Here is an 18587-nt window from a genome sequence, read left to right as displayed (position 1 = left end):
GACGCTTTCAAATATAATGTCGGTGCAAGTCATGACCCAGTAGGACTGGGATCAGATTTAACAAGATACAACTGTATGACCAAGCAAGAGGAAGTCATTAAATGATACAACCAGTGAAGCAGAACGCAGTCATGGCGTCGGTCCAACACAGCAAAAGGCCAAAGAGGTCTTAAAGGATTTTGTGTCTCGCAACATTAATGTTGCTGTAGTTTAGAAATAATGCACACTGGCATTATTTTTGGCCCCAACGCTACAGGAGGAAATGTCAAAGCATTTCTTTCCTCGGCACATGACACGAAGTGCCAAGTTTCATATCACTCCCAGAATGTCTTAAGAAGTTTCCCAGAGTGTGTTAAGTCCTTACGCAGCAGAGAATGACCACTAAATGTTGCTGATAAAACGGTATGAACCGTCTCGCATCAGTGTCGAGAAGACTTTCCGGTGTTTTTACCAAGATTCATTGTTAAATAAATCTTGTCCAAATCAATGGCTCCCTGGAGAAAAGACCTTTAAGCTGCGAGTCTGTGAAAATGTCAGCAGAAAGCAGCAAATCTCATCATTGCTGAAGACAGCCAGCTGGTGTTTATTAATGTTTGAGTAAGCAAAATGGAGATACTGTATCCACAAGGCCACTGCTAAGATAATGCCACGTCGATGGGTCACAGTGAGCTTAGAACATCTGCATGTTATGTAAGTTCAGCAGATGAGGGTGTTTTAAGGCTCTTTGTGTTCCCTCTGCTCGAAACGCTCACATGAGAGGGTGGTTCTTTTCCATATCCACCATGCCATATGTGTATCCGCTTTAAAAAGGCTTCATTAGTGGGATGATTCCGGGAGGCGTCATCTCCCGCCACGGCCTTGGCCTCCCCTTTTTTGTGTCGACTGGTGTTTACAGCGGAAGGCAGGCTGAGATAAGTCGCAGACAGAGCAAACACTGTTGCCAACCGACAACAGGTCACATCTTCCAGCGACTCAAATGCAAAGCCAGGAGCCCACACACAAGCTGGGACAAAAGAACGAAAAGGCACATCCAGTCCTCTGTGGAATACATTAAAATATATTGATGCTTCAGTCATTTCCTGATACTGGAGGCCGATCTATCTGCAGAATAAAATCACCTCAAAATGGTGGCTTTATTTAAGGTTGACATGCCTATGTGAATCCATTTAAAAGAAGCACAGCTCACATTAAAGCTATTAATGCTCCACTTCCGGCCCCATAAAGCCACATTTTAGACTCTGTCTTTCTGCTGAAACTGATAGCAAAGCGAAACCTGTGTGTGAGATTAAAGGAACACAGTGGAGAGGAGAGGTCAGCAGGTCATCACAGGACACAGAAGGACGGTCAACCACTTACATTATCACCTACTGAAGTGTCACAGGGAAAGACACGCACTGTTACAGTGTCATTTGCTGTAGAGGTTAAAAAATAGCTGTGCAATTCTTCATATTTAGTCCCCATGAATGAATGAATGAGAACATTGTTTGACTCTGATGAATCTTTTTTGCTATTGCAAAAAGCTTTTCTCATTCCAATATTATGATTTTTTTTTTTTTTTTTGCAGTGATGAAACAGAATGTTACTTGGTAATTACAGTATGTCGAACTGCATTTAGTGCTGCAGCCACAACTGGAAGGTTGTGGGTACAAATCCACTTTGCGGAAACCTTTTGCCCGTTCAATGTGAGTTTTCATGTTCTCCTAGAGGGTTTTATCTCAACATATTAAGCTTACTTGGTGGCCTGTCGAATATGGGAGTGAGTTGTTCTCCGTGTCGTGCAATGAACAGGCGACCTGGACTCGATGCTGGGATGGGCTGTGGGCCCACGTGACCCTGTTGAGGAAAGTGTTGACAAATCATATCTTCGTACTGAAACCATTTCTGACAGCTTCAAGCATCTGTCCTTACCCAAAGACATATTAGAATTGTCTTACGAGTCACATAGTAAAATGTATTCATTTTATATTCTCAATCTAGTACACAATTTTGTGGTTCCTTTTCATGAGACGAAACCTATTGAAGCTCTCTTTAAACTCTGTGCCTGACACTAAATGTTCCAGCCCTCCTAGATTTGCAAACCCTTAAATGGACTCGACAGTATATCAATAGCAAAGGAAGCACACAGCGAACCAAGTGGGTGTGACTTATGGGGACGTGCGTCAAAGGTCTTATTAAAAGCCACTATTATGCAGTCTATACCTAATTTGAGATTAAAGAATTGATCTTGATCCCTTTTTTTCCTTTCAGGGTACTTCATGGAGCTGCTGAACCACTCAGCTGCTGTGCTGCACCAACACACTTCGACTTGGGGTTCCTTCTACACACAGAACTCCCAGGTCTTCTCTGACCTGTACACAGATTTGAGGCTCTACTATCGCGGTTCCAACATCAATTTGGAGGATGTGCTGAATGACTTCTGGGCTCGGCTGCTGGAGAGGCTCTTCTACCAGGCCAACAGGCAGTACTACGTTGGTAAATCCAGCTCTTGTTCTTTACAAATATTGCTGATAGTTGCCATACCTTACCTGCAGGTAGTCTGTCCAGAGTCAACATTGGAGACGGCTTGTTAGTTACAGAGTAGTATGCTGACACAAATGTCATTCTGTTTATGAAGACGACTCAGCGAACAGAATATAATAGTACTCGCTTCAAAAGGACGCTTATGAAGAATGTGCTAAAACTTTTGTCAACACTTGAGGGATCACAGACAAACTATCACTTGCTTACTGTCACTTTTGTTCTGTGTCCATTTCAGGACAAAATATTGCCTTAACACAACTCAAATCAGTACCTTATAATTAGAGTAGTATTTTGAAAATACACATATGAATAAGTAGTTCATTTTAGGGTCTTTTCTAAGCCATTCTCATCCTGTCATATATTGAACTTGGGAAGTGAACTTTTGCTTCCTATAGTGACGCCAAAGGCAGCCTTCCGCGTTGCATATTGACGCATAGGCGTCTCATTGAAGTACAAAATGTTTTCCGTAGCGTTGCAAATACAAAAAAATAGTCCTAAAAAATAGTCCTCAGCACATCTCCTGGACTATATTTTTAGCCAATCACAGGCCTGCTCTGTGAGGGGGCGTGGTTTAGAGATCGCTCTTCTGCAAGCCATCTAATGGTAGTAAGATATTCCAGCGTGGGCTACAACAGATTATTTGAAGAAGCCGTCTTCGAGGCCAAAAATGAAGCAACATTAGTTGAATTGCTTGTGTGGGTCTAGACATGAAAGCAGGGAATCATTCTGTTAGATCTGCTAACTGATGTTAGTACTAGCCTCCTACTAACCATAGCTACAGACCAAGGCTGCCATTCTGAGGATTTAGTTTGTAAAATCACTGCCTCAGTCTAATATATTGTAGACATAAAACGTGAATTGCATGCACGTCTGGTTGCAAGGCCTCAGAAGTGGTAAGGTGCCATGATAATATTATGAATGTGCATCATGATTTTCTCAAACTGATGCCCCAGAACTTTCTTTTTAGGATCGTTTTTCACTTTTCCAAGCAATGCCCCGAATTAAGTGCAGACTGCAGCAGGGCGCTGCAGAAATGAGTGTGTCATGGAATAGAAAAGTGGAGGTGCAATGCAGACGTTGACAGGCAGTAGTTACTGTATAAGTAGATATAATATCAAAAGAAAGTTGACTGGCGAATCCTCATAAAACAAATGGTGGAGAAAACTGCTGCTCGATGGTCGACATCACAGTGTGCAGTTGTTTCCATTTTGGTTGGGGTTGTTTGGAGCTTAAGTTCAGTGGTTATAAAACTTGATGATATTTGTGTTGGCCGTTACTTTTGGTTCTCTTCGCAAAATGGATAAACCAGACTGGCCGTGTTGTCCGAGCCTATGAAAGACCTCTCTTGTTCCGGACATCCTGGCAGCACCGATGGCTCTCTCTCTTTTCTATGGGTTTGAGGTACAGTCATGGGAATTTTGGTCGTATAATGCATGGAGCCTGCCATCAGGCTGCGCAGTCACAAGGCAGTGATGCAACAGAAAGTGCCGCATCAATTTCGTGTTTTTTTGTGTGTGGATTGCAGGGGACGACTACCTGGAGTGCGTCTCCAAACAAATGGAGACACTCCGGCCCTTCGGTGACATACCACGCGACGTGAAGTTGAAGGTGACTCGCACGTTTTTGGCCGGCCGGTCCTTCGTCCAGGGCCTGTTTGTCAGCGGAGAGGTGGTGCGCAAAGTATCCCAGGTAAGAACCTCCTTCCCATTCTGACTGAACCTTTCCATGTCAACCTACTTCTGACTCCCACTGATATCACCGAGGGCTTGACAGATCACTAAGTGGTCTATTCCCTCCTAATTTATAGCCCGGTTAATCATCTCTGCTCACTAATCTGTTTTAATTGGTTTCCGTGGCGGTCTGACTATCTCATTACTAGTGTTAAACTGCCCTGTGGTGAATGTTCTCCGCTCCCGTCCCGAGACATTCTCCAGTTATGGGTTCAAACGCGTGCGTCACGCCGGTGCCGTCATTCAACTCCCAGCTCTGGTTGCACTTGTGTCCTTGTGAGATCGGCCGTTCACCTTCCCCTACTGCACGTTCATATCCCGAACCCGTGTAATCCTCAGGAATTATTCACTTGAGGTTAAATAGTTTCCCTTTAAGCTCATTTATTCCTAATGCGGATGCACAGACAGACAGATGTAATGGCATAAACACAGCGGTTTTTATCCGTCCCGGGGCCCAGCATCCAGCAGTGGCAGGTCAGCGGTGGTGGAGACGAGACGCCATAAACTATGGCCGGTGGCAGAGACATTCAGCCCCTGCAACAACAGTTAATGTCAGATTGGCAATGACGAATGTCTCCCTGGGCTTTGGTGGGGTGAGGGGGGTTTGGAGGTTTTATGCCTCCCCTGAGACATAAAGCCTCGCTGTGGAAGGGAAAGAAGGAGGCTGAGATCAGAGCAAGACTGAGATGTTGCTGGTTAGATCCATGCAACTGTGGGTGTTGAGATTTGGGTGGTCAGAAGTGAGCGCATATCCAGTGGGAAAATGGAGAGAGTCCAATAAATATGTATGGGAGAAAGGTCCGGTCATATTTTGTGTAAAAACTTGCAGAAATAATTAATTGAATCTGAGGGAAGGTAATTGTTCAGAAAGCTTGCAGGAGTCTGCAGTGCCTGGTTTGCTGTAGCAAGATATATTGAACTTCTATGATGGTAAAGCTACATTTCTCATAAGTTAAGGCCGTCTTCCTCTCCGTCATTCATGAGGTACCTACATCCAACATGTTCCCAGTCTCTATTTTCCACCTGTCCAAAGGTCATGACATATTGCTGTATATATATATATATATATATATGTATATATATATATATATATATACAATTAAAATACATTCATTTTGGAAGTGCCGTCCGTACAGATTCATGCTCAGCATTCAGACATGAAGAAGCGTGATTTGTAGCTCCTTCCAAGTCTCTCGTTCGAATTTATCGAGGGAGATGAGCTCCTTCAATTGAAGTGAGTTCTGTAATGAGTTCCAGTCAGCCGGGGCAGAGTTCTTTAAAGAGTGTTTACCAAGTTCTGAGCAAACTCTGGGCATATTTAATCAGCAAAAGTCTTTTGAACGTAAACCACAAGCGCTGTGGGTTTAGCAATGTAATTGCATAAATGGTCGGGGAGTCGTTTTTGAAATGGAGGGTGCAGCGTGATAGAAGGCTCGGCAACCTGTGACGACGCTGAAGGCGCTGTGATACTCAGACTGGAGTTAAAAGGAGAGCACCTTGGGGAGGGAGGAGGGGTGTGTGTGTGTGTCTGTGTGTGTGTCGGGGGGGGGGGGCTTCCCATTGAAGGCTGATCTGAGTTAAGGTCCTGAAATTGTTGAGTAGGTACGTTCATACCAAACACGGAGGGTCAAGTGATGTATTGCTTCCAACCTGGGGTTCATAGTAGTGACGTGTTTGATGTGTGTACCGAGTAATCTGGCAGCGAGTGTATGAACAGCGCACCGAGAAATGCTCCAGTGACGTAGCTGAAGATGGTCGAAGCCTTGAACTGGCCCGTACCATGTGACCGGTTCAGGAAGTGGATCGAGCAGTTCAATTCCAGATTTGAGCGGCACGAAACGCAATTGAGGTTCTCCGTTTTTACCATTACTGTTGTCATGGAACCATAGAGAAAGAAAAAGTTTTCCCGGTTTGGGAACACTTCAATCTTATCTCTGCCAACAAGGTAAGTAAAATGTATTAGAGATATAGTGGGGGAAATTCTGTCAAAGAACAGAAACTGGCTCAGTCCAAAAAACGGTTGAAAAAAATCTATTTTTGACTAAAATTAATTGAAATTAAATTATTTACCCCCATCTATGTCTTTTATTGTTGATGACCATCGTACTGAAATCTTTGGGCAACATAAGTTCATGCTTGCAGGGGGCCAGGGCACATATGAACCTTATTGAAGAGTCGACTCATGAGTCCAACCGGTTCTTCTAAATGCCTCCGTGCTTCAAGAAGCTTCATCTCACCATCACTCGTTCATGGCGTTCAATCTGCTACATTAGGTTGCCGTCGGAGCTGTGCTGTCATTGGTTCACGCTTCATGAATTGACAGAGAAGTACAGATATTTATATATTAACTAAAGCATCAAATACCGCTGGGGTTCTCGTGTGGCTGATGCCAAGCTGAATACAGACGGGATGCGGCAAACGCTCTCACATGTCGGATTGTAGGCATCATACGAGCCACTACTTTGATTTAGCATGTTTATCCTTTGTTTGGACGATTCATTACAAAATGAGGGGGAGGGTCATGACTGAAAATTATCATTTTAATTTTGTCCTTAAGGATGAACCCTTGACAGGAAATGCCAGAAGAGGAAGTCGCAGGTTCCCAAAACTAAAGTCATTCCCCTGTTTGTTATGTTATGAGCCACATGTGTCAAACTTGATAGCCACAGACCAAATCTGGCCCCCAGCTCACCTCCAGTGCACGATGAAACCATCACCTACGATGAGCTGGTTTTCATCTGAAAACTCTCAAATGAATTTGTTTAAGGAGAGAAACTACAGTGTACAGAGCACCATTGTTAATGTGTGAAGGCCACATGACACTGGAGATGCTGCTACAGAAGCTAAGAATTCTTCATTTTTTCCATAAAGAATGATCTTGTGAAGATGCTGCAAACGTTGTATTCCACTTCAGGAACTCTTTTTTTTTCATTGAGTGGAATCGGTTGCATAATAAATGTTTTGACAAATTTAGGGAACGTGGTCACGGCCTGCCTTGAACTGCGCCCACTTTAAAGGTCACGACGGGGCCTTCACTCAAACAATTTGGCCCTTGCAAAATATAACCAGAAGGCGAGTGCGCCCTTGTTTTTCTTGCTTTCTCACTCTACAGAGAATTTCCTCTGACTTTCTAACAGATTTGAATACCTCATTTCCAACGTTCATGTCTTGTTTGGGAGGCAGACAAGAGCATACATCAACCAACTGTTCGATTCATATTCATAACTTCTGTCTCACACCGAGTGGCTGCCACTGGAGGGAAAACTAATGAGAGCGGAAAATGCCAAAAGAAAATGGCTTCTGTCAACATCTCAATTGTGCACCTGTCTTCCCCAGTTTCAGTGTCCTTTGCTGTTCTCTGTGAATTGATTCACCAGTTTGCTTCTTCCATTTCTGCTCTCAACTCAGTCGGATGATCCTAACAAGACAGACGTTCCTATTTATAGCCATGTTTGCCACGAACCGGCCCAGTGGCTCAGCACGTTTTCCATATGCTGCATTCAGGAGCCGCCCTCAGGGCAGATCGGGAAAAATTATTTTTGTGATTTGTATCGTTAGAGTGTTTTTCAAGGGGGAAAAAAGCAACTTTTTCAAGCTGGAAACTGAATAGAAATATGATGATATCATGAGACACACCTTTTTCCTATTAATTGCAGCCTCATTTCACTTCTGGCTACTTTAACTTTCTTCCTGGAGTTTTTTTTTTTTTATTCCCGAGGCGAAGTGGAGTGGAGGAAGTAGGCCACGCGCCTCATAGCTCATGCCAGAAGCAGGGTGTCTGTCGAAGTGCGCTCTTAAACACAGCAGGGCAATATTCCTTGTCTAAATATGAGTAATAGCGGGGTTTTGGCCGGGTAAAAGTAGATTTAGTGAGAAATTATTTCCCTTAATGTTTTATTTTGTGCTCCAGAAGCTGTGATTCATTCAGAGTAACTGACCTATGACTCATATTGGATCATTGCGTTTATAAAAACAACACATTCATCTCAGAGCACCAAGTTAAAGATGACCAACTGAGACTTGGAGAATAAACACTTGACTCTTTTGTGCGTTGGCTTTGCAAAGTAGTTTGAACCTTACTGTCCTTCAACAAGGGTTTATTTCCTTTGTATTGTGTTGAATATGAGTTAAAAGCATTTAAAAGTAATAATAATTTCTGAAGAGTCAGAAGGTAAACTGACACTCACCAACTAGAAGTTATAGTTTTGCTCAATGTCATCCTGCGCGTGATGACATTTCACGCTGATTTTTAAATTGTATTAAATTGTTTTCTCTTCCTCATTATTAAATATAAAAAGAAAAACTTCATCAAAGTGATTTTCTTTGGCTGAAATAAATTCACATCAAACAGGAAGTAGCTAAATTTCGGCTCAAAGGAAGTAGCCTTGGCCGATCATACTAGCAAAGAGAATCACGTTCAATAATTTGTTTGTTGTCAATGAAAATACATTGAGATACATAGTGCATACGAATGATAATCTGCTGTATTAAATGTTTCATATGTTGTCTAAATTGAAAATGTGTTTTGTGATGTCATCATTAAGCGCCACAATGAGCACACCTGCGTCTGGTATCAAAATAACCTAAAAAGTTCAGAACAGATTTCAAAGCAATTTTCGGGAAATTTTGAGAGACAGCGTCAGTACAAATGCTTCCGCTTGTCACATATTTCCGCGTTACGAGATGCGATTTGACTTTTCAATACTCTGTAAATGAAACTTCAAATGATGGATTTGGTGGTATTTTCTACCACATGCCAAGGTCCTTTACCAGGAGTATGTTCTACTCCTTGGTACGGTTGTGTATTGACAGGCATCTCGTGATAGGTATCGTGATATAGGTGTGGTGATACGATACATTGCAATATATTGTGATTCAGTAATATATTGTCGTATTTGTTAGCCAGACCTATCGTTTTCAGTGGGATAGTCAGATAATGCAGTACAATATTATGTGCATGAAAACAAGTTTATTGTTATGAGGTCAGCCCAGTTAGACTTTCAGTTACATGTGGCAGTCCAACAGTGGAATGAACAGCTCTCTCAGTCGACAAAAGAACTCCATTGTACGGAAAGAAAACCTTAAAAGAAAAAGTAAAACGCATGTCAGAAATGCAGCTGCAAATCCAAGTATTTATGTGTTGAAAGTCTGTAAACAAAAAATATGAAGCAGTTATCGCACAATCAGATATTGCCATATTTTAACAAAAGTATGGAAATATGCCAATGAAGTATTGTGATATTTGATCCATATTTTCTTGTACCAATATTTCCTGCTCTGAACGCCTCATGATTGACCCACTGCCATCACACGAAAACAGCACTGACTTCTTCAATAGTCGGTTATGCACTGTACTAGATGTATTTATTCTTTGTTAGTGGAAAAATGCGCCTCAGTGAACAAGCTTTTCACCAGTACGGAATGAGTCTCGGGCTACTTCCTGGTCTGATCATTAAATCATAGAACACTGAAGAAGTTTCTTTGTAGGTCAGAACTTCACTGTGTGACTGTTTTCAGTGTTTTCAGTGTTTTGAAGCAAACAGTAAAAAGTCTCAAAAACAAAACAGCGCTTTCATGATAATTATTCGCCATTTACTGGAAAAAATAAATAAAAGTTGACTGTTTTTTCGTTGAGTAAATTCAACCAATAAAGTTTCCCTGAAGTTGTGTTGGTATAAACGCCGACTAAACCAGACTGTTTATGACCCTAACAAGGCCTTATGATGAATAATTAAGAGCGATCGAACGACGCCTCCTCGAAGGAGCTGTTTTCCAAACTGAGCGTGTCGTGACTTGGCCTCCAACTGATCCCGACGATGACAGAATCCTCCTCGTGTGCTTGGCTCCGAGATGTTCAGTCAAAGTTCAGCAAGTTCTCAGAGTCCAACTATTTCTATTCTCTGTCCTGTTATCTTCCACACAAGCGACATGAGCGCCACCTTCTCATTTTGGGGAGTCAGCTGTTGCTGAACTGTCCGTGTGGACGGCAACAACAAATCCCTCAGATGATGAAGAGGAGAGCGTCTTCCCAAGCGTTCCCTCGCGCTCTCTTATTCCCCTCTGCTCACTGAGAAAGCATTTGTCTGACTCATCCCTGGATAATGACTGGTAGGCTGAGGACGGCAGAGATGGAGTGAACATCTGACTCATGTCTCATATGACTGCAGATTAAGCCTGGGAATCTGCTTATTGCCGTGCACTTATTTCCCCTCGTGCCTTTTCCTTCTGCCGCCAGTCAGCACTCACCTCGCAGCCTGTCCGAGCTATATGTTTACGAGCATCCGTCGTGTCGAAGAATGTGTCCAGATTTCCTTTGGAAACTGGACTGAAAGGCTCTCCAGAATGTTTATCGTGGATGAGTCGGTCTTCTTCTTTCTTCTCATTGTCCCAGTTCCATTGTATATTTGCGCGAATGTGCTTTTTAGCCGTTGTAAGAAGTGTTTCCAGGAAAAGCGTGAGGCCGGCCCAGATGTCAGCTTAGAGGAGCTTTGTATGCAGAGCATGGCTTGTTACATCTCCCTCTCCCCTCTCACACACCCGTCCCACGGTTTTGTATGCATAGCTGTACTCTCCTGTGAACACAGCTTACTGGTATTAACCCAGTTTCACGTTTCACGCACCGAGGACTTTTTTTTTTTTCCCGGGGTGGAGGAAGACGTCCGGGGATGCGTGTTCCAAACGCTGTTAAAAGTCATATCCAAGGAGACTTTGTTGCACAAATGTCTTGAATTAAGCTCAAAACAAGTCTCAGCGTGGGAGCCGACCTCCTAAAAAAAAGGAATGTGATGTTCTGCTAAAATAAGGTAATGGATCATGTGGCTTTTATTTGACACTGTTTCCAATATTCCAGGAATATTTTCAGGGTTACCTCTGTTATTTACCAGCCCCGATGTGGCCACCATTATCTGAAGGTTTGCGGGGAGAATGGCGGCAGATACGATGCATACACGTTTAAATTATTAAAAAAAAAAAAAAAAAATCAACTTGGTAAGTACCAGCAGCTGTGTTCACATCACCAGCAATGATAACGCTCAGCCATCATCTTCGTCACTGTTGCTTGAGAACTGAGGAACAAATGTCTCCAGTGGATCAGATAAACATCTGCAGGAGTGATGTAATACACTATGACCACCGCTAGGTGTCGTCATAATATTCAAATTCGACATTGACTTTTCTTATTTAGAGTATCATCTCTAACTGTTTATCCAACTACTACATTTGTAACAGTGGTATGAAAGTGGAATATTCCATTGAAAAAAACTCCACACCTGACAACAAAACAGAGGAAGCTAGAATTGATCATGTTCTCTGTTGTCAGGTCCAGCTGAGTCCGCCGTGCATGCGGGCCATCATGAGGATGACGTACTGCCCCCACTGCCGCGGCGTGCCCTCCGCCCGCCCGTGTGTCAACTACTGCATCAATGTCATGAAAGGGTGTCTGGCCAACCAGGCGGATCTCAACAGCGAGTGGAGGCACCTGGCAGGTCTGTGGGCTGAACGCCTTGTAAATCCCCTCCCGTTTCCTCCAGCTGACCGCGGATCCTGTCTCGGTAGAAACCATGATACAAGTGGCTGAGCGGTTTAACGGCCCGTCCGGAGCAGACGTGGTGCTGCTCTCTCTTCCGGACCAGATTTCAGAAGCCGTCATCACCATGCTGGAGAACATCGAGATGGTCAACGGCAAGGTGAGAGTGAAGCGGAGAGCGGCGCGAGCGGAATGCAGTCTGAACAACAGTCACAGTCTTTGTTAGTACAGTGGTACCTCGGTTCTCCACCACAATCCGTTCTAGACGTCCGTTTGAGAAGCAATTTGTTCGAAATCTGAATCGATTTTTCCCATTACAATGAATGGAAAAAGAAAGAATGCGTTCCAAGCCTTAAAATAGGCTTTTGTAGGAGTGAATGTAGAGTGTCTGCTGCAGGTGCGCTGTTCCTCTATGTGTGTGGCCGCTGCATGTGGGAGGGGTTGCCGAGTGAGTGAGGTCTCTCCAGAAGTGAAGAGGTGCCCGGTGCGTGTCCAGCTCTGAATGTGCGCTTCTGTGCAGTTTGGCTGTGACAAAGTCATAAACCAAGTAACTTAGCTCTGTCCCAGACTCGCCTCATCCCTGTCCCAGCTCCAGCCCACAACAGGACATCAAACCCTGGAGTGAGCGCTCCAGCACCTCCCCTGTGACACTGTACCACGGTCCAGTGTGGAGACAGGAAAGGTTTTACACCTCAATATGAAGAAAAAGAAGTCAGTAAATGTAGCTAACGGGACACGTCTGCACACAGAGGCTGCGTTATACACAATAACAATGCGCGTTGTGGGTCAGCTGATCGGTCCGAGCACGCTATGGTTTTTCCGACTTTTTGCAGGGGCGTTCGAGTTCTGGATTTTGGTTCAAAATCCGAAGCAAAAAAATATCAAAATTTTAGTTACAACCCCGATTTGTTCGAAAATCGAGGTACCACTGTATATGTTAGCAATGCTAGCTAGCTGCTTCATTAAGGCCCCTCAATCGCATGCTAAATTGTTGAATATGAATATATTCCAGTTGGGTGTCCCTCTGAAACTCAGCCATGAAGAGACAGAAGTGTGATAGTTAGAATTTAAATATTTGCTCACTAGCTCTGTAACTTCACAGCTGTTGGTCGCTAACAGTTAGCATCACTAGCACCTCATGGATCCTTGTTCTGATGTTGAATTATTAATTAATTACAACATTATTACGATTAATAAATTACAACAAATAATAATTTAATGTAATTTAATTTAACTGAACAGTTTGCTCTCCAGACAACAGGGAACCTTTGTCAGTGCAGGAGTTCCTGCTCCACCGATCACACTGATGCACAAGACACGTGGCAGCTGGGATGATAACAACAACAACAAACATGGAGGAATCCCTGAACAAAAGCAAACAAAAGCATCTGTTTGCTTTTGTTCAGGGAGGTTTTTCACTACACAATGGCCAGAGTTTCCACTACTCTGAGTGGACTTGAAATTCTTATCCAAATATTTTCAAGACATGAAAAGAGCTTTAGTTTAAATGAGGTGATATAAAAACTTGAATATAGCCACCATCGTGGTTTATTGTGCCATTGTCAAACTGATGCAAAATAAACAATATTTTGTTGTTTAAATGTATGTATGGCTCCATCATTTAATTCAAATTCATTCCAACTGAAAAATGTGGCTTCTTGTGGCAAATATTCTTATACCATTAAACTGCGGTTCATTGAGGTTCATTCCTCCCAAATTCTTGAATTAAGTAGATTATTTTTTTAATTGAATCCCAACTCAACTTAAAAGACTATTTATGTGTGTATGATAATGATAGAATGTTGACTAAAGGAAGAAATAATAGTCTTCAGACGATCACAAATGTTTCCTAAATACACAGTGGAGTTGTCAAAACTTGGTTACAATTCTCGCCGTGAGACGTTCGAGTGTGTTCTGCGGTGAGATTGTGGAATTCAGACAAACTAATGAAGAACACAAGGGGAGATGATGGCAGCCATAAAGTCGCCCAGATCATCGGGCAAATGACGCAATCCCCCGACAGCAACCCACGTTCCCTTCCCATCACAAGCCCAGCACAGAGTGTTCAGACCTAGAAATTGCGGCATATGCTGCGTTTACACAAGCACAAGCCTCCAGCAACTTTCTGTCTCAGGACTGAACCACGCAAGTCCTCAGTCATGAGTGAAATCTTCCTCCAGATTTCTTTTAAATTTTGATCTGGAGAGAGACGTGCGCTCCAGGCTCCAACCAACACTCCATTTGTCACATTTTTGCCGCCATCTCACAGTGACAGAGTGACCTGTTATGATGGAGCAATTCCAAAATACGCATGAGAAAACTGTGTTGCTTCAAGTCGGATTTTCATGATTTATTTGTTTATTTATTTAGTTGTTGATTTGTGTTGAACAGTTATGTCACCTCATGAGAACCAATGGCATTTATCATTTTTTTCGAATTATTAAATGAGTCATTGTCAATATTTTAGTAATTCACTGTGTAGCTTTCCGTCTACAATACACAGATTTCATATTAATATCATTGCATTTTCCTCCACGATTTTTGCAACCTAACTTTATCATGTCAAAACAGAAACACAAACAAACAATACAAATAAAGATTTCTTTCTGAAAAATCCTATTTTTAACTCTTCAGCCAGTTCAACTAATGTGGACAAAAATATGTCATGTGTTTTACCCCCAAGTGTTGAAATGATTCCATCAAAGATATGCACAATACACAAAGTAGATCATTAAATATTCATGTACTGCGAATATTTCAGACTGGTAAACATTATGGCAACCTGGCTATAATGTTCAATCTACTATATTTAGCTGCATAAAAATGACAACGGAATCATTTGTGTTTTTCGTGCAATATTGAAACTTCCCCATCAAATCGGACTTTTTGTCATTTTTTGGTTTGTTTTTATCCTATGATTCATTTTGTAGCCCAGAAGTGATGTGCAAATACTTGTCTAAGAAAGTAAAATGTTTTTTCACAATATTTTAGCAGCTGCATAATATTTTTGGGATTTGATGTCATCATTCCATCTAGTTGTATTTCACTTAAACTTCTTGCAACTATTTGAAATAGTCATGTATTTTTTGTCTCTTATGATAACATTGAAATTGAAATGCATTGTTGATCAAAGTCAAATATATTTTCTTTGTTCTATGAAGAAAAGTTATCCTGAATCATACATATAAATAGTTCAGACTCATTTTATTATAAATCCGAATCCCGTCCTTTTCACTCACAAACCTCCTTGGCACACGAATGGCTTTTGGCCAAGACTACCCATCACTGTGTGGACATTATTCCATGATAATATTGAGTCATAAGGTGGTCATTTTTCACTCATGACAAGTGAATCCGCTCCAAGACACCACTGTGTGAGACCCACCCAGGTCCCTCCTACTGCATGGACCACAGTATCTTGTCAGTTGCTTGGTCTCTTGGTCCTATTTTCTGGATCAGACTTTGGCTTTAAAGTCCCATGAGAAATATCTTTCCAAGGTTCCTGGAAGACATTGAACATGCTCATATAGTTATTGGCTGAGAAGGTGGAGGATATGATGCCATGCCACTTGTGCTCATCGTGATTCGTGTCTTTGTCTCTTGGCTCAGTTGTATCAATCGTGTGGAAACCTCAGACAAGCAGGAAGCGGCGCTTCAGATGTGGATGACTTGCTGAAGAAAGCGAAGTTGGCCAGAGAGGACCAGGTGGTTTCCAGCTCCAGCAAGGTCCTGGACAAAATGGTCAGTGTTTCGATGCCGTCCACCTCACTTGTGGGTGGGTTTTCACGAGGCTGCTCTGGCAACACTCCTCCAGGTGTCAGACATCACCTTCAGGATGAGGGACATGCAGCCTTACTGGGTCTCCCTCCCGGCTATGATCTGCAGCGACAGGGTGGCCAGCGGCGCCGGCGCCGAGGAGCGCTGCTGGAACGGCATGAGCCGCGCCAGGTGGGTGGATCCCACCCTTCCTCCTGGGTGTCTTCCTGTGCGACAGAGACATGGATTCTTCTGTCCCCCAGGTATCTTCCTGAGGTGATGAGCGACGGCCTGGCCAGCCAGATCAACAACCCCGAGGTGGACATCGACATCACCAAACCAGACATGAGCATACGACAGCAGATCATGCAGCTCAAGGTCATGACACACCGCCTGAAGAACGCCTATAACGGCAACGACGTGGACTTTCAGGACACCAGTGAGTCTTTCCTGCCCATTCGGGACATCCTTGGGGGGAGGTGGGAGGAGGCCCCGGGGAAGACCCAGTCTCTGGGTCAAGGTTCAGGTTTGAAGTTGGTTGATGTGCATTTACTGTTGACTTTTTTCAAACATTCAAGAAGAACCTTCTGAAGAGACGCCTCTGACCCTCTGCAGGTGATGACGCCAGCGGATCGGGCAGCGGCATGTGCACGGACGAGATGTGCTCACGCAGCCCGCGCATCGTCATCCCAGTCACCACTCGCCCCCTGGTCTACAACCCCCCCAAGGAGAAGAAGATCTGGAGTCGAAACTCCGCCATGACCCCGCGGCCCGTCGTCACCATCCACCTGCTGTCGCTGCTGCTCTGGCTGCTCCTGCGATAATCGCCGAAGGAAACCACCTCTACCGGGACTGAGTTCGGAGCAAGGAGGTCGGGGGGGAGTCCGAAACGCGGGGGACGGGTGGGGTGGGGTGGGGGGGCTGTAGTTAATTTGCCAAATCGACATACAGACATAGAGCAGAACAAAAAACAACACACTTGGACAGGGTTTCCTCTCAGCTGTGGTTCCTGGATTCACTCGCTCAGTCAGTTGTGTAGTGGTGACGAAAGATTGAAAAACATTCAAATAGAATTGTTTTTCCCTTTTTTTTGTTTTTGTCCAGTTTCACATGGTAATCGCTGCATTCATGTTCCATTCGTTCCAGTCGTCTCAGAACGAAGTTTCTTATTTGATTTCATGAATATTTCTACTTTAAATTGCCACATTTAAAAGGTACTTTTGATCTTCTCCTTTGATAAATGGTTTGGACTTGTACATTTATTAATGCTAAGAGGAAAAAAAATCAGAATTCAAATGTAGAAAATGTCAAAGTTCAAAAAATCTAACAAAAAAGAATTATTCAGTTATTATTCAGATTTTTTTTCTTCTTTTAATGCATTTATTGTTCTAATCTTAGCTGCTGGTATTTCAACAACATGATGATCAGTCGACTGATATTTGCTCTGAAATACAGAAAATTACAATAAATTCTTCATTTGTGCCCACAAGTATACATTTACGTATATTTATTTCACATGCATTTTTGTTTATTTTACTGGGCAGTGTTTTCTCCATCATGTATGTTTCATTCAAAATAACAGTCAACTTTAAATTACCATTATTTTGTATATAAATTATACTAAATCTAAAATCAATCACTGAAATCTATCGCCCTCTAATGGACTGGAGCATTTCACTGCTGTGAATATAAACTCAACACCAGTGGGAAATGATATCATGCAGTAAGAATGTCGATAAAAAGTGTCCATGTTTTCAGTTTTAAACTTCTATATCACTTCCGCTTTATCATTTCCAGCAAACCAAACTTTATATTTATGTTTTTCTCTTCAAATTGGCAAATAATTTCTGTCATTTCACACTTTTCCTGCATTATTTTCATCTTTCACTGCAGTTTAGTTTAAAGAAGAGCCAGCCGACCAGTTAACATTATCATTTATTGTATAAAAAGGAATTGTGATGCTCTTTCATGTGCGTTGTTGATGCATGAACAGAATTGCTTGATGACATCAGAGTTACTAGGTCAGTGAACGCACCACCGGCTGTGTGCTCTGACAGTAGAGAGGTGTTTTGTACTTTTATCATGAAGTTAAAGTTTGATCCTTAAGCAAAAATTAACACACATCTGGATTTTGAATCTTTCATTCTCAAGTCAGAACTGAGTGAGCGGGTGGAACGCGGAACGTTACGGATGTGAACACAAAGGATTTACTTCTGTTATTGTTTTGGTTTCACTGTTGTCTTTTGTTGCCATGACACCATTTGAGATGGTCTTTATTTTGTTTCTTTTTTTTCTTTTTCATATCGTAACGTTTTGTCTCTGGTGTTTGGGTTCTTCAAAAAAAAAAAACACGATGGAACATATGTCACAGCTGGGCGGCGAGAGGAAGGATCCTCACTGCCATGTTTAACTTTCATCAGAACAATAGACAGCACTTAGCTACTGCAGATTTATTTATTTATTAATAACTCATTCACACCATTTGTCCTAGGCGAGATTGAACGGTAGAGAGAACTGACCAAAAATAAATTATAATATCGATGAGCTGAAGCACTTTCCGTCTGCAGACTAGAGATCATTTCACACGAAGGCCCCTCTCATGTGGCTCTGGACGTGGAGGCCACATGCCAGACCGGCTCAGGTGACTGTGTTGCCCACGTCAGAGTTTCTGCTGACAGGACTTGAACTGGAAGTCGTGTCTGTTGCAGTAACGTCCGCTTGGTTTTGAGCACATGTTGCAAGGAAAGATCAAATGGATGTCAGTCATTCAAGACCATTTAAATAGTAGGATTTCAAAAGGCATTTATTTGAAATGAAATACAATAAAATAAAAAGTATGTTTTATTTTCTTTTCTGTTTGGTTTGGCTTTTATAATGATCTTTGCAAAGATGACTTCAATTGATCTTTATTTTTTAGATCAATTTCAATGAGTATTTTATTCAAATTTCTATCAATATTTAAATGTAATTTTTTTTTTCATCTTTCTTCCAAAATATTTTTCTTGATCATTTTTACTTTTCAAAAATTAAATTGTTGACTCTTAAAAGTGCTATAT

The 18587-nt window shown here is 42.4% G+C and overlaps 1 protein-coding gene across 1 annotated transcript in view; it reads left to right on the top strand.

Moving 5' to 3' along the window:
- LOC128769328 (glypican-1-like) overlaps positions 1-16422 on the top strand; it is a 75562-nt gene extending 59140 nt beyond the window's left edge. The window contains exons 3-10 of the mRNA XM_053882963.1: positions 2248-2472; positions 4046-4209; positions 11569-11734; positions 11805-11935; positions 15385-15516; positions 15590-15723; positions 15795-15970; positions 16147-16422. Of these exons, the coding sequence (XP_053738938.1) occupies positions 2248-2472; positions 4046-4209; positions 11569-11734; positions 11805-11935; positions 15385-15516; positions 15590-15723; positions 15795-15970; positions 16147-16355 (1337 nt within the window). The 3' untranslated portion in view covers positions 16356-16422. The remainder of the gene's footprint in view (positions 1-2247; positions 2473-4045; positions 4210-11568; positions 11735-11804; positions 11936-15384; positions 15517-15589; positions 15724-15794; positions 15971-16146) is intronic.
- The last annotated feature ends 2165 nt before the right edge of the window (positions 16423-18587 follow it).

Source organism: Synchiropus splendidus, chromosome 13, assembly GCF_027744825.2.
Source record: "Synchiropus splendidus isolate RoL2022-P1 chromosome 13, RoL_Sspl_1.0, whole genome shotgun sequence".
NCBI classification, from domain to species: domain Eukaryota; kingdom Metazoa; phylum Chordata; class Actinopteri; order Syngnathiformes; family Callionymidae; genus Synchiropus; species Synchiropus splendidus.
Note: the sequence above shows the minus strand (reverse complement) of the source record. Positions and strands in the feature narration are given on the sequence as shown.